This window comes from Vigna radiata, chromosome 11 (genome assembly GCF_000741045.1).
Source record: "Vigna radiata var. radiata cultivar VC1973A chromosome 11, Vradiata_ver6, whole genome shotgun sequence".
In the NCBI taxonomy this organism is placed as follows: domain Eukaryota; kingdom Viridiplantae; phylum Streptophyta; class Magnoliopsida; order Fabales; family Fabaceae; genus Vigna; species Vigna radiata.
Window position 1 is genome coordinate 2,684,605 of NC_028361.1, and position 14,970 is coordinate 2,699,574.

The window sequence follows — 14,970 nt, forward strand, 5'->3', positions numbered from 1 at the left end:
GATATTTGATACACAACTTTTTTTGTATATTTATCTAACGTTTCTTTCTTATTTTTTATTTTTTAAAAAAATATAAAAATTTATTATTTTATGATTATTTTACACTTTTAATATGTGTAAAATGAAGGTAAAGGTGTGTGATATTGTATTAATCACAAAATATGAAAAGATTGGTTTTAAATATACAACAGAAAAAATGCACATTTAATATCTCAAAATAGTTTATAATACAGTGACCTCTTTGCAGAAGTTAGAAGCATGAGACCAGGGTGGTTACCTTCCCTGATTTTCTACTTTTTGCTTTTTCGCCATAATTATAATGAACAACTTTTCACAGAATATTGTCTCATCTCATTCGGGCCCAACGTTCAAAAATTAGTGGGCTCTGGTGGGGCCCACTTGTCTGGGACTGGAATGATCGAAGTGCAAAAAATATTATTTAATCCATGCCGGGACCATCGTGTGTCATAATAAAACTACGTATCATCCCACCAAAATGACCGTTTGAAATTAGCACGACGTGAATGGTATACACGATGCTGAATCAATGTCATCAACAGAAGAGAAAACCATACAAAATAAGCCAAACACACCATCTTATTAGAAAGAGGATACTGGCCTTTGCATTTCGTATCTTTTACCTGCATTTTATGCCATATTATCCGTAATCAATGAACAGAATAAATAACTCCAAAGCTATCACACATGCTTTTATGGCAAATACAATTGTTGAATCTTAGATTCTTATTTAAAATTTTACCATAAAAAACGTGATTATTATTATTATTATTATTATTAATCATGATCAGTTATTGGGCATGAGAGACATGGTATCTTACTTAGAGATACTAAGCCAATAGTATGACAAGATTTTGTTTGGGATAATGATATTTTAATAACTCATTTTTAATAACTTTTTGATAATAAAACATGTGTTACTATTTTATAAGTATGTTTGAATTTATTTTAAAAAAATATTTCAAACAGATAATCACAAACTCTTACATATTCTTACATACTGACGTATGTATTAAATTATTTTTTTTCTTTTGTATAAATTCCCGCATTGTCAACCAATCAAATTTCCAAAAGTCAGAAAAAATGACCGTTGGAAAGACCATCGTCTCCTTTTATTCTTTCTTAAAAATATATAAATAATATAAAAAAAAGCCCAATAACCCCTAGTCACAATAGACCCAAATAGTATCTCTCTACCTATAAAATACACCAGCTCGCTCTCTCTCTGTTTTTTCTCGCTTTTTTCTTCCATACAAATATAAAATCAATTGTCTCCGCTGTTTCTTCGACATTCTCTTTCTCTTCGCGTTCGTTCGATGCTACAGTCTGCTATCTAAATGGTGTCACTGCAAGTAGTGTTCGTGGTTTTCACCTTTATACTCCATGCAACAACAGTGACGTCTACACCCCACCATGACCTTATCTTCAAGACATTCTCTTCAGCCAACTTTTCCAAGAACCAGCCCTGGGTCGGACCCATCGGCCACCGTCAAATCACGGTTGACATTAATGGCGGTGGCCACTACCGGTCCGTTCAAGACGCCGTCGATGCCGTCCCAGACAACAACAGAAGGAATATCTTCATTAAAATCAACGCCGGATGCTACAAGTATATATATATATATAAATATTAAACAGAGTTCATTATTCATTATAAGCAATTATAGCGTAATGATAATTAGTACTTTAGGTGTTTGATAGTTTGCATTAGGTGGTGTTTTGTTTGATTTGTTTGTTTTGAATATGGTGCAGAGAAAAGGTGGTGGTGCCCGTGACGAAGCCGTACATAACTTTTGAGGGTGCAGGTAGAGAAGTGACGGTGATAGAATGGCATGATCGAGCCAGTGACCCTGGTCCCAGTGGACAGCAGCTTCGTACTTACAGAACCGCTTCTGTTACTGTTTTTGCCAGTTATTTTTCTGCCAGAAACATCAGCTTCAAGGTATTTTTACTGCAACTGTTGCACTTAATGTTTTACATTTTTTATTTCTATTTAGATAATAACATTCAATCAAATTTCCATAAATTTAACCCGAATTCCGGGAGTCCAGATATCTAGACTTATACCAGAAAATGAACCTTTTAATTTTGTTCAGTAAAAAGCCAAATTTTTTATACTTTTGCCTTTTCAATACTTATATTACATATACTTTTTGATAAAAAGTTACTATATGGTGATGCATGCAGAACACAGCGCCTGCACCATTGCCGGGGATGCAGGGATGGCAAGCGGTGGCGTTTCGCATATCCGGCGATAAGGCATACTTCTCCGGCTGCGGGTTCTACGGCGCACAAGACACACTTTGTGACGATGCTGGCAGACATTACTTCAAGGAATGCTACATTGAAGGATCCATCGATTTCATTTTTGGCAATGGCAGGTCCATGTACAAGGTACTACCAATTTTTATTTTATATTCATGGTCTGTGTGTATATTTCTCAAGAGAAAGAGAATCTAAGGAAAGAGAGATACAAAATACTAAAGATAAAAGTAAGCAGACAGAAAGAAACATAAAGTGAACTTTTACTGAAGAAAAGTAAACGTCCATCTTTTTCTTTTCAATTAAAGATTAATCATAGACACTAAGTACACTTCTTTTTCCATGCAATTTCAACGACAATTTTTTTCTATTTATTGATTTTTTAGCTAGTATTTATTATCATGGTTTTTCAACATGGGAAAAGAATACTAATATTATACTGCAAAGTTCATTGATTATGTATTTTTATATTAGAGGGTTGGCTTGGGTGAGGGATTAGTGGTGCCAGGAAAAGTAAGCAAGCTTTTCTGCCCATTAAACCTTTGTGTCAGCAAACTTAGGATTCAGCTGGAGAGATCCAAAACTAGACATTGAATTGTGTTTAATGGTATTTTGATATGAAAAATGATATTTTTCATATAAATAAATTTTTTACATTCACTTTTAACAGTATATTTTTTTACTTTCTATTTTCTTCTTCTTTGAAGAAATAAATAAATTTATATTTTTATAATTATTTTATCTTTATATTATGTGTTAAATTATTATCTTTTTTTTGTCCAATTTTTTTTACATCTTTTTGATATTGTCTTTCACTGCAAAAGGTTAATTTTGTTTTGTGACTAATCGTGTGAAACGACATTTTTCTTATTTAAAAATATTAAAGTAGTTGTGAAAGTAAATAAAAGTTGTTGGGTGTTGGGCTGGGTTAATGAAAATGGGCCGAGTGAGGAAATTGATTGGTTAATGGATCAGGATTGCTGGCTGCACTCAATAGCAAGCAGGTTTGGGTCGATAGCGGCCCAGGACAGGAAGCAGGAGGAGGAGAAGACAGGGTTCGCATTCGTAGGATGCAGGGTGACAGGTACAGGTCCACTCTATGTGGGACGAGCAATGGGACAGTATTCTAGAATCGTCTACTCCTACACATATTTCGATGACATTGTTGCACATGGTGGTTGGGATGATTGGGACCATGCAGACAATAAGAACAAGTAACTCTTCTAATCTTTTTCTCCTTTTTGTTTTATCTTTATCTCATACACACTCTATCCATCAACTCTCAGAGACATCCATGCAAAAGGAAATTGCATCATGAATGAAAAGTCATTTTTACAACATTTTCTTTACAACATTTTAATATCATTTATGTGTCATTATGTGATTAGTCTAAAGTGATATTTATAATGGGTTAAATATGTTTTTAGTCCCTGTACTTTGAGCGATTTTGGTTTTAGTTCATCTTTTAAACTATAGTACAATTTAGTCTTTCAATTTTAGAAAACTCTGGTTTTAGTTATTTTTATTAAAAGTTTTTAACATTATTTGCTGTTTCAAGCACGTTTCATTATAACATTTGGATTGTTTACACTATTTGACACATTTTTGCTTCAATGTTAACTGATAAACACGTTTGAAACAGCAAATAAAATTAAAAAAAATTTGATAAAAAAGACTAAAACTAGAGTTTTTTAAAGTTAAAGGACTAAATTGTACCATAGTTTGAAAGAGGGACTAAAACCAAAATCGCCCAAAAGTATAGGAACTAAAAACATATTTAACCTTATTTATAATTATTATTATTATTATTGATTGTGAAGTAATTTTGAATAAGTGAATAATACATAAATAATGTTGAAATATTATAAAAAATTTGTTGTGAAATATGTTTATATATATCTTACAATGAAACATATCTTACAATGTAAATTTTGCATGAAGAAATAAAGTAAAAGATGGTGGTATCTGTTATGTGATGATTACAGGACTGTGTTCTTCGGAGTGTACAAGTGTTGGGGACCAGGAGCAGAGGCTGTTCGTGGGGTTTCACTGGCCCGAGACTTGGATTTTGAAACGGCTCATCCATTTATCAGGAAGAGTTTCGTCAATGGCAGACACTGGATTGCACCATCTGATGCTTAGTCATAACATAACTTATTTTTTTTTTTTTTACTGTTAACCATTCAACAGTTACTTTTCACATTCTTTCATTTATTTGTTCTTGTCATCATAGAAATTCACTTATTTGTTTTTGTCAATATACTCACTTGTTGTCTTTCATTCTTATTTCATGTGCAATTAATCAATGATTTCAAAAATAAATTAGTTTCTTTTTGTCAGCTATGTATATTTTTATAATATTTGATAGACATTCTCAACTTGAATGTATGTCAGTCAATGATGTTAATTATTAAGAATTTACTGTTGAGGTGAGTAATAAATCCAATCCTAGGGTGTAATATAATCTAATATATGGTTTGTTTGGATTGGGGAGAGTAAATAAAGAAGTAAAAAAAAAAAAAATTAAATTGAAATTGAATTCAAGTTTATATTTGAAATAAACATTTTTGAAAATTTATTGAAGGAAATCCAAATAATTGGATTATATTTTAAATACAAATCCACATTTTCTGAAATTAAATATTGATTATTTATAAATCAGTTTGATACTAATTATAAAATGGCTTTTAAATTTAAAGTTTATATATATTTTGTAAGAATATTCTTTTACAATGAAAATTTGGTGGAATATTTCGTATTTCTTAAAATGTGTGGTGAATTAATAATCTAAAAAACAAATTAGTTTTTTATACTTGTAATATATTCGGCCTAGAACTAATTATTTGATATGTCTTGAATGTGAGTGCACATCACTTCATAGTAAGATAAAAAATATTTATGGTTAGAAATGTAAAGATAAGCAATGTCAATTACTATATTTCAGTGAAAAAAACACATAAGTATGAAAATAACGTGTAGTTTAGTTACCCATGCTCAATATGTCGGCTTTTCTTTTAGGAAACAATGTTATGCATTTATTAAGATTTGGAAAAACAGCCAAAAATAAAAATATAAAATATATACTTATTAATATCAATTTTTTATCTTCATATTGCTATAATTAAAAATTGAATCAGGTCAAATCACATTTTTTAGATATTTTATTAACATTTATTAAAATAGATTACTTTTATTAATTCATACATAAAATCGTTTCTTACTAAAAATTAATTTTTAATTTTATCATAGTAACTTTTAATAAAATTCCTGAGATTTATAAATAAAGTTTCAAAACGATTTATAAATAATCAAAGTATTTGCTTTTAAAGAACATAGACTTAAATTTCAATCCAATTATGTAAATTTGGATTTATACAGATATAAACGAATCTCATTAAAATAATATGAAATTCAATTTAGCTCGAATCAATGACAGATTAAATAAGTTAAATTTTATGGATTTTGTTGTCGTCATATACAAATTTGGAAGAAAGAAATAGAATATAACAAAATTATATTTCACAATTCAGTACACTATTCTTTTATGGTTGAACTGTTGAGGTGATCTTTCCTCGTGAGGAGTTTCCTTGTTTAATAAAATGAACAAATGAGTTGTACTACTCACCTAAGTAGGTGGTCCTATCCATTGTTGTAGCACACCAGTTCCATAATCCTCAGACGGTGTCCACTGCCAACTCCCGTGGCATTTAAAACAATACAAAAAAACAAAACCTACTCTACACTCCAGTCGACCACATTTAATCATACATCACCAGGTTGGGAGTTGGAAGTTGGAGACATAAAAAAATACGGAAAAGAGGAAAGGGTACATATCTGTTGTTATTCTCTGATCTCTTTCTGTGCACCCCACTTGTGTGTACCACTGTTTCGTTCATCCAGAGAAGCTATTCCGATCATCAAAAACAAAAATTATATTTACAGCTTGAGCATCTGCTCAGAGTTCAACCTCGTGAAGATCTTCTCCATAACTGCTATTTCTTGCTGGAGTGTGCATTGAAGATTCATTGGGCATAAATCTTGAGGCATCTAAAGGCCTAATATTGCCTGAATTTGGAGGGCTAAATGAATCATTAGGACTCCCACTCCATGAAGCTGCTCGGCGTGAATTAGAAAAATGAGAGTTAATTCCTTCTGTCGCTCCCTGTTTTGGGATGTTACCCAAGCTCGGAAACCTCTGAATGGCTGTTGCCGATACATGTGCGGGAGGGCCTTGGTATGACCACTCATTTGTGGCAGATGTTGTTGAAGGATCTACATTTGTTGCACTATCTTCTTGATTGCTTTCTGCTATCGCCCCCATTGCCTGCTCATTTGACGATGGTGCAGGACTAGGAACGAAAAACTTTGCATTGGCAGCAAGAGCCGGTTTAACGGATGGAACAGAAGGGGATTGAAACAGGTTTGCAGAGTTTCCACCACCTTGGTTGAAGGTGTCAACATACCTGTATAGTCATAAAACATTTTAATCAATATTATGCCTTTCAAATTTTGTCAATGAATAATAAATTTTTCTTGTTTCCGGAAACTGAGCTAACTGCAAAAGAATACCAAGAACCCATAGGTCCTTCCTTATTTCCATTCTTTTCATGTGTAGCATTTTAAGATACATATTAGTTAGGCTTACAAGACAATCCTCCATAACCAGGTCGATAGAAAAATGTATATTGCTTTTGAGATTCAATTACTGTGCCAGCTCAGCTACATTTTTTACCACTCTTTAAATTTAAAGGCCTTCCTCATTTCAAATTTTGTAATCAAACAGGGAACCAAAGGAATAGGAGTTCGACATTACAATGCTTAGGAGCCAACAAACCCTACTCATAATTAATATAGACAAAAAGTTTACCTTGATCGAACACCCAATCGACCCCGGGCAGAGAATTGATTTGAGGTGGGTGGTATTGGTGGCATCCCTGGACTCAGTTCAGAGGTAGATGTTCTTGTGTTTGATCCCTCGAAAGGAGGTGAACTTTCAGTCTTCAATGCAGATTTCAAGTTGTATTCAGTTGACCCATTCTGGAAAGCAGCAGTTGGTGGTGGTGGAGGCAGTGCAGCTTCTTCAGCTGGAAGTTCCGCACCTTCCTCCACCCATCTCTTCAGCTTCTCATCATAATAGAACTTGTTTTTCTCACCCAATTTAGCCTACATATTTATAGATTAAAATAAGAACCATTAGAGAAGTCACGTCAAAGCACTGTTGCAGTTAAAAAGAATATAAAACAACTAATCACACCTGCCGACCAGGGCGAGGTTTCAAGACTAGCCCAACTGTCTTTTGCAAAAGTTGTGAGCCAAAGCCAAAGCGTGAAAAGCGGGAAGTACCCCCTGATGCCTGTGCCTTCCCTTGTGCATCAGGTGAGGTCATTTCCTTAAAAAACATCAACCGCAACTTCTCGATCAGAACTCTTAATAACAGAAAAAATGCAGAGGAAGATGAAAATCAACATTACACCTTTAATAGTACTCACACACCTGTCTAGGGATTCTACCAATATCTGGCTCAGAAACACTTCTATTAGGCTTTGTCATTCTATTATTGTCAGCTGTCCACTCACTTATAGGTTCCATCGAAGCAGATGGAACTAAGGATGACACAGCCATTGTGGATTGACTAGAGGGTACTCTAGGTGCAATCTGTTGGTAATGTTGTTCACTTCCATGAAAAGTTCCTTGAGATGATGTTGGAGCAGGTGGAGGTAAACCACCGACAACTCGATGAGCAGTGCTATCAAAAAAGTTGAGCAGTTTGCCAACTAATTTTGCAGGAGCCATATTTGCTGCATATCCACCCTGAAACATTTTTTGATAAAAAAAATGATAACTGATCAGTATCGACACTATAAGAAAATGAATTTTTTTTTGAAGGACGAGTACCTGTTGGTGAGTTCTAATCCTCTCCTCGAGAGATAATGCTAATTGTTTCCATGTTTCTACTTCTGGAGCACGGCCAGTTTTCAAGGATTTCAGTAGTGCTTGGCAGTACCTGAAATCAAATGACAATAATAAGAGATCGTATAAAAGGTAATAGCAACTAAATAATGTTACACAAACTTACTTCAACGAGTCTGAAACCTTCCCCAGTTCAGCTAGCATATATGCATATATAAGCTTATACGGCTGAAATGGATGCAAAGTAAACTGAGAGTTTCCAAGCACTTTTGAATATTCATACAACTCGGTCCTCTGTCCAAGTACCAATCAGGTAAGACAACTTTCGAGTCATTCAATAAAGACATCATGTAACACATACTCGATCATACTGAACATTTTCTTTTTAGAAAGCAACAGATCGTGAGGTGGAACAAGTATAACACACAGACAGGTTACTTAAGAAGCTTACAAAACAAAAGGCTGAATAAGAAAAATAAAATTCTTACATTTGAAGAACAAATCTAAGAAAGAAGAATTAGAAAAGGCATATTCCATCTTTTAAGCCTCTAGACAAATACAGTACAGAATATGAAACAGCCTCGTCTGAGTCTACCTGAATCCTAGAACTATAAGAATTGGCAACAATCTCTGAGATGAAGAGATTTTTCAGTAGATACACAACAATGACAGCATACAGAATGTTCTGTGAGAAAAGGACTCAAAAATATACATTAATAAAAAGCCAAATTTTGTGGAAGAAGGAACTTAAGAACTATAGATATTTCAAATACCTGGATAGCCTCTGGAGTAGCATATGTTCGAGGAGATTTCCAGTGGTCTGCTCCTATTAGACAGAGTCTTGCACTATCTGAGTATGACTCAAAGTTTGCTTCAGCAACTAAATAGCAGATGTGTGCAGCAGTAATCTAAAATAAGAATCTTAAATGAGAACCAGAAAGGAAAACTCTTAAAGACTTCAAAAAAATAAATCAAAGATTGAACTGTACCTCACTTCTTTCCTTCCACAAACAATCACCCAGGTGAATAATTACAAGTTCATCACCTTTGGTTCTGTTTGCAGTTATTACAGCCAGATTCTCCTCCCAATCGTCAAGCATACCATTAGACTCGACCTGAATACCAAAACAACAAAAAGTTTTGACTTCCAAATAAAATATAAACTGATAACCCTTGAAACTATTGAAAAATGAAACAGTACATGTGGATTGCATACACTTTGCATGACTTCTTAGTTTGTTCTATTAGGATTACCTGTGCTGACACCTGGGCCATGTTAGAAGCACCAGGGTGCCCATTAATTGAGGAATCGACAGAGAATACTTCAGCTGGTTGCCCAGCAATTAGAAGGCATAATGTGCGCAAAGGTGACCCTGCAACCAGCTGGCGTAGTGCCATTTGCTTCACTGTATCAACATAGAACTGCAACACAAATATGGACAACAACCGCCAAAGGCAGTATGAGAACAAGACTGTAAGACTCCAAAGGCAACTCTCTAGCCCAGGCATCAAATATCAGCAGAGTATTGAACAGTTTGAAAATATCTGACCTGATCACCAAGTTGTGAGGCAAGAACAAGTGCCGGTCCCCACAATTGTCCCTCTTGCGCACATTGTAAAGCCTCCTTCTTTCTCCCAGAGACAAGAAGATTTTGAACCTCAAGAGCCATTGCCTATATCAAAATCAAAATCAGAAAAGCGTACAAAACAATCTGGGAGTGGAAGTGGGTCAGGAGTCAAATACACACCCTCATTTGTCCTTCAGAGGGCAAATTTTGCAGGCAATGGCTTGCTGTCCCATATTGAGGGAACTGTGTGCCACTCGTCTTGGAAGAAGCAAAAAGTTTTGCAACTGCAGATTCAGGAGTATCATTTTCCTGTATCAAAGCCAAACCCCAAAAGGTCACATACGCATGAGAATAGTATTCGGGCAATAAATGACAGAGAATCATTGGCTATCCGGAGAATGATAAGAAAAGAAGATAAAGCCACACTGCCATTTGCAAAGCAATTATGAATTATGATGTCATAACCCACTCCAAACGATTCAAAAGTAGAGAAATAAAGGACAATGATCGTCTGCATCATGATAGAAATAATGCACAATAGTGAACTTCTAATATCTTTTAAAGATGAATGGTACAGAGCTATACAGAACGTCCTTCATCCTTGAAAAGTTATAGCAAATTCAGTTGACAATGATTGCATAAAGTGGGAAAAAGAAACTGAATAACTACAGAAGTAACTTACTTTTAGTAGGGTGTCTGTACCGAAAGGCGATCGTAGCTTCCCATAATGTTGACAAGCTATTTTAAGCAAGGAAAGAAGGAGTCTCGATCTTTCACCTTTCTTATAATCCAAGTCAGGTGATTCAAAATGCGCAATTCTCTCATCCAACCATTTGTACAGTTCCTTACTTCCAACACTCCCGCCAACCAATGGACCTGGGAAAGATTGCTGGCTCAGAGCACGGAAATAATCACTGGTACCATTTCCAGTGCTCAAAGAATCCATACTTTCTGTGAGAACTTCTATCATGTTGAGCACAGAAACAGAACCTTGCACAGAATCCTTCAGATATAAACGAATATACCGAGTTAATTGTTTTGAGAAAATACTCATACAAAATTAGAGAATAAAAAGGAAACAATATTGAGCAAAACTGAAAGGAGGAATCAAGAATTAACCTGGCTTCCGTATGATGAGCTCAAAAGATCACGATCTTTCATTATGATGAGTTTTCCTCCAAATCCAAAAGTTACCAGAGCATGAGCAGGACGTCCAGCTGATGATCTCCCAACATGAGGGGCATGTGAAAACTGATGCCCACCTTGAATTGATTGCGGAGAATAACCAAAGGGAATTTTTTTTTCAGTAAAATCATTTGAAAAAACATTTTGTTCCCCAATGTTGGTGCTTGAATAATTAAACTGTTGAACTGTGTCCCCACTTGGGCCATAGCTTCGTGGTTCAAAAGTTCCATTAGCCAAACCGTGATTGTGGTTCACTTTATTGTACAATGTAGCTGATCCAAAAGAACTAGAAGTATGCTGTTGATCTTTGTTCTCAGAAATACTTGGACCATAAGAATGATGAATTTGTTGGTTGCCCCCAGAACTTATTTTATCCCCTTTTGAAGCAGTTCCAGTTGTATACATGTCAAAACCTTGCTGATGGTTAGTGCCATATGAACCACTCCAGCTGCCATCTATAGCCTGGCTATCAAAGCTCTGCTGTACATACTTATCAGCTTGGCCGTATTCACTATACAAACTATTATCATTGGGCAAGAAAGTACTGATAGAAGCATGCCCATTTTCTTGTCCAAGACCAGAAGGCTGGACAGTTGAATTGTAAGTTTCTAATGAACGCCATTCTTGGGCATTTGTGTCATAATACCAACCAGGATACTGAGGATCAAAAACCATATACTCTGGATACCCATTGTTCCCTTGTGAAACCTGACTCCAGCTAGACACATTTCCAGTTGTGCCAGTTTCAGCTAAAGTTTCAGCGATAGATTGAGCAGTTTGCTGCATGTAAGAGATTTCTGTTTTTCCAGCAGAAGCAGCAGTCCAATCTGCAGATACATTGGCTTCAGAGCTTTGCTGAGTAGTGGTTGTTGCACTATAGCCATCAATTTGATACCATTGCCCACTGTTGTGATCATATTTCCAGCCAGGATAAAGATCCTCCCAGTACTGGCTACTGCTCAGATCTTGTCCATTTGTGTGATCTTCTGAGGATGCAACATGATTCTGACCCTCTTGATATTGTACATGATTTACTGAAGCATTTAAGTCATCACCTTGCCTGTTTGAGTGGCTTTCTACGGATGCTTCATAACCTTCACCCTCCTGATATTGCACATAATTACCTGAGGAATTTAAGCCAACATTTTGAACTTCATTACCTGGCTTCACCTCACTACTTAAATTATCATACACGCTCCCTTGAACATTTCCAGACTGATCTCCCAACTCACTGAAAAAGTCAGAATACGATCCAAACCCATCACCTCCATTCAAATCAGCATGAAAAGAATTCCAACCCACCTCCTTAACCCCAGAACTACCAACTTTATCACTTGTGCCAACAGCTGAAGAAGACGTAATTTCCGATCTCACCCCAATCCCATCATGACTGGGATCCACCTTACTATCAAATCCAGCTGAACTAGAGGAGGGTACAGAATTCCCCTCCTCTTCAAGTCTCACATCGGATTCCACAGTACCCAATTCCCCTTTGACTTCAACCTCACTCTCACCAACATCAGAATTCTCAAATACAGTAGTAGCATCAACATCACTGATTCCCAGATTTGCAAATGCTTTAGCCTCATCCGAATCATCATCCCCTTCATCATGGCCAGAATTAATAGGCTCCATGTCATCCTCAACCAGTTTATCAAAGAAATCCTCATCCGTCTGATCCTCCAAGTGAAATGGAGGATTCGAAGCCATCGACCTAAAACCCTAACCCTTCACAGATTATCCTCGATCCCACAAAAACACGCTGAATCAACCTCAGATTTCACCTCTCGCAATTCCTAACCTCAACGTCAAGCTAAACCTCGAGATCCAGAACAAAAACTCTCGAAGCTACTGCTCCCTTGAAAACTGAACCTCCAGTACAAGGTTCAATAACCAAAACAGAAAACAAGATCTGGGAATTCTGAAACGCACGCAATCCAATGACGATAAATCGATGAAAACGTACCCGGAAACTGCAAAAACCTACGAGCCTCAATTCAACAATACAACTCCGCGATCCATGTTATCAATCTTGCAGGCAACCGTATAGAGAGTATTTGGAGAGAGAGAGAGGAAAAGCCCTCGATTTCGCAATTCCCACTCACCACCAAGAACACAATACAACTCTGTTTTTTCAATTTTAGATTATTTATTTTTTATCTATGATAAACAGTTTATACTCCATTCTGTAATATAAAATTATATTGGTTACTTGCCAGATTTTGCCAGATTTTTACAGGGTAGCAAGAGATAATAAACGTTTTAAAAAACGTCATTACTGAAAATTTATCCAGTAAAAGTTGTTATTTAATTTATATATACAATTAAAAAATAAGAAATGTATATCTGTATTTAAAAAAAATCGTAGCATGATAATTATTATATTTTTTTAATTTTAAATTATAGTTAAAAGTAAAATAAATATATGAAATGTGTAAAGTACATGAGATCATTTTCTATATATATCCTTATATATAAAAACAAAAGATTGTTGACTTGATATTTCGATTGTGATTTTTTTACAATATTTTAATATTATGTGTCATTCTTTAATATAAAATTATTTTATAATTAATAATAATAATTAATAAATACCTAAATCAAACATAAAATAATATGTACATAGTATTAAAATATTATTGTTTTACTAACCTCACGTAATTCTTTTACTTTTTTTTTCTAATTTGGGGAACAGACTTTTTGCGTATGAATTTAAACAAATTATAACTTTTGGGTAATTTACAAAACAATGTTGGTGACAAATTCTGTGTACCGTCGTTGAAAATAAAAAGAAGATAATGACAAAAAGTGGCATGAAAAATGTGCAAATCTACCACGTACTATTTTGTTCCGCTTGTGTCTTGAGGGTGTGGTGGAGTCAAAAGGCCTTCTTCTGTGCCATGTATTATCCAAAGGTAATGATCAGAAAATCAAACTTTGGAAATATATACACCGGATAAATGTTCAAAAATAAGTATTTAATTTTGATTTCAAGATAACCATATAAAAATTACAACAATGAATTATTATTTCATTCTATTTAAATTTAACAACCATTGTTATATAAATATATAACAATAAAATATTTAAATGAAATTTAAAACTGTAATATTGTGATTGTTTCTACATATTTATTAGATAGGCATATGGACAAATGAGTGTAGCGCATTTGTTTATAGTGATTGGCATGGATGGACAGATTTGAAGGAGATATTGAAAATGTGATCATTGCTTTGACGAGAAGATCTGAAGAGAAAGTTGTGTTATTAATATTCATTTATCTAATTATTTTTAGTTTTTTTCTTTATGTAATTTGGAATTTTTCTAATTTGGTGTTCATCCATACCCTTATGCATGCAAAGATTTCTTCACACAACTATCAGTTTATAGGTTTTGCATTCAAATTGTGTTTGTTGGGGAGGTAAGTCGATCATTGATTATAGAAAAATTGAGAATGTATTATGACATTAAGAAATACATCTATATTTTATTTTAAATTAAATTAAATTAATTTTATTTTATATTAATTTTAATCATAAGGACAAAATTATAATAATACATTTTAATTTATTAAAGCATTTTTTATTTATCACATTCATCAAATTATTCACAAACATATCCACGAATTTTTCTCTACATTTTTACACTTTCATTTCTATATTCCTTAAAACAAACAATCACATTTTCCTCTCTCCATTCCCTCAAATTAATTCATTCACTCTTTTTTACACACATCTTCAAAACCAACCAAATAAAATATCATATATAATATGACCTTTATTATTGATAAGTTATAATCTGACTTCTATTTAGATAAAACAATATAAGTAATTTAATGTTTTAGTTTCATATATTTATTTGTGTTTTTTTTATAATATGCAGAATGTGAGATGTAATTTTCATCATATGTTTGATGTGATCATTTATACTTTGTATTGTTTTTTTAATAAATTTTCGTGTGATGGAAATGATAGATGAGTTTTGAGATGTTAATATAGTCAGATGATAAAATTCATACTAATACTTA

The 14,970-nt window shown here is 34.1% G+C and overlaps 2 protein-coding genes across 2 annotated transcripts; one reads left to right on the forward strand and one right to left on the reverse strand.

Annotated features, from left to right (window-relative positions):
* Positions 1-1,200: 1,200 nt before the first annotated feature.
* Positions 1,201-4,619, forward strand: LOC106777224 (probable pectinesterase 68). The gene is made up of 5 exons (XM_014664781.2): positions 1,201-1,627; positions 1,771-1,960; positions 2,206-2,412; positions 3,256-3,494; positions 4,266-4,619. Exons 1-5 carry the CDS (start codon positions 1,356-1,358, stop codon positions 4,420-4,422), a joined length of 1,065 nt encoding a protein of 354 aa, XP_014520267.1. The 5' UTR covers positions 1,201-1,355; the 3' UTR covers positions 4,423-4,619.
* A 1,095-nt stretch (positions 4,620-5,714) lies between these two features.
* On the reverse strand, positions 5,715-13,093 carry LOC106777579 (protein transport protein SEC16A homolog). The gene is made up of 13 exons (XM_014665214.2): positions 10,878-13,093; positions 10,441-10,761; positions 9,939-10,067; positions 9,741-9,863; positions 9,445-9,612; positions 9,180-9,305; positions 8,964-9,098; positions 8,357-8,484; positions 8,176-8,284; positions 7,774-8,091; positions 7,535-7,669; positions 7,148-7,443; positions 5,715-6,743 (listed from the first exon to the last, which is right to left on the reverse strand). The coding sequence occupies exons 1-13, from the start codon at positions 12,651-12,653 to the stop codon at positions 6,236-6,238; spliced, it is 4,272 nt and encodes a 1,423-aa protein (XP_014520700.1). The 5' UTR covers positions 12,654-13,093; the 3' UTR covers positions 5,715-6,235.
* Between the last annotated feature and the right edge of the window lie 1,877 nt (positions 13,094-14,970).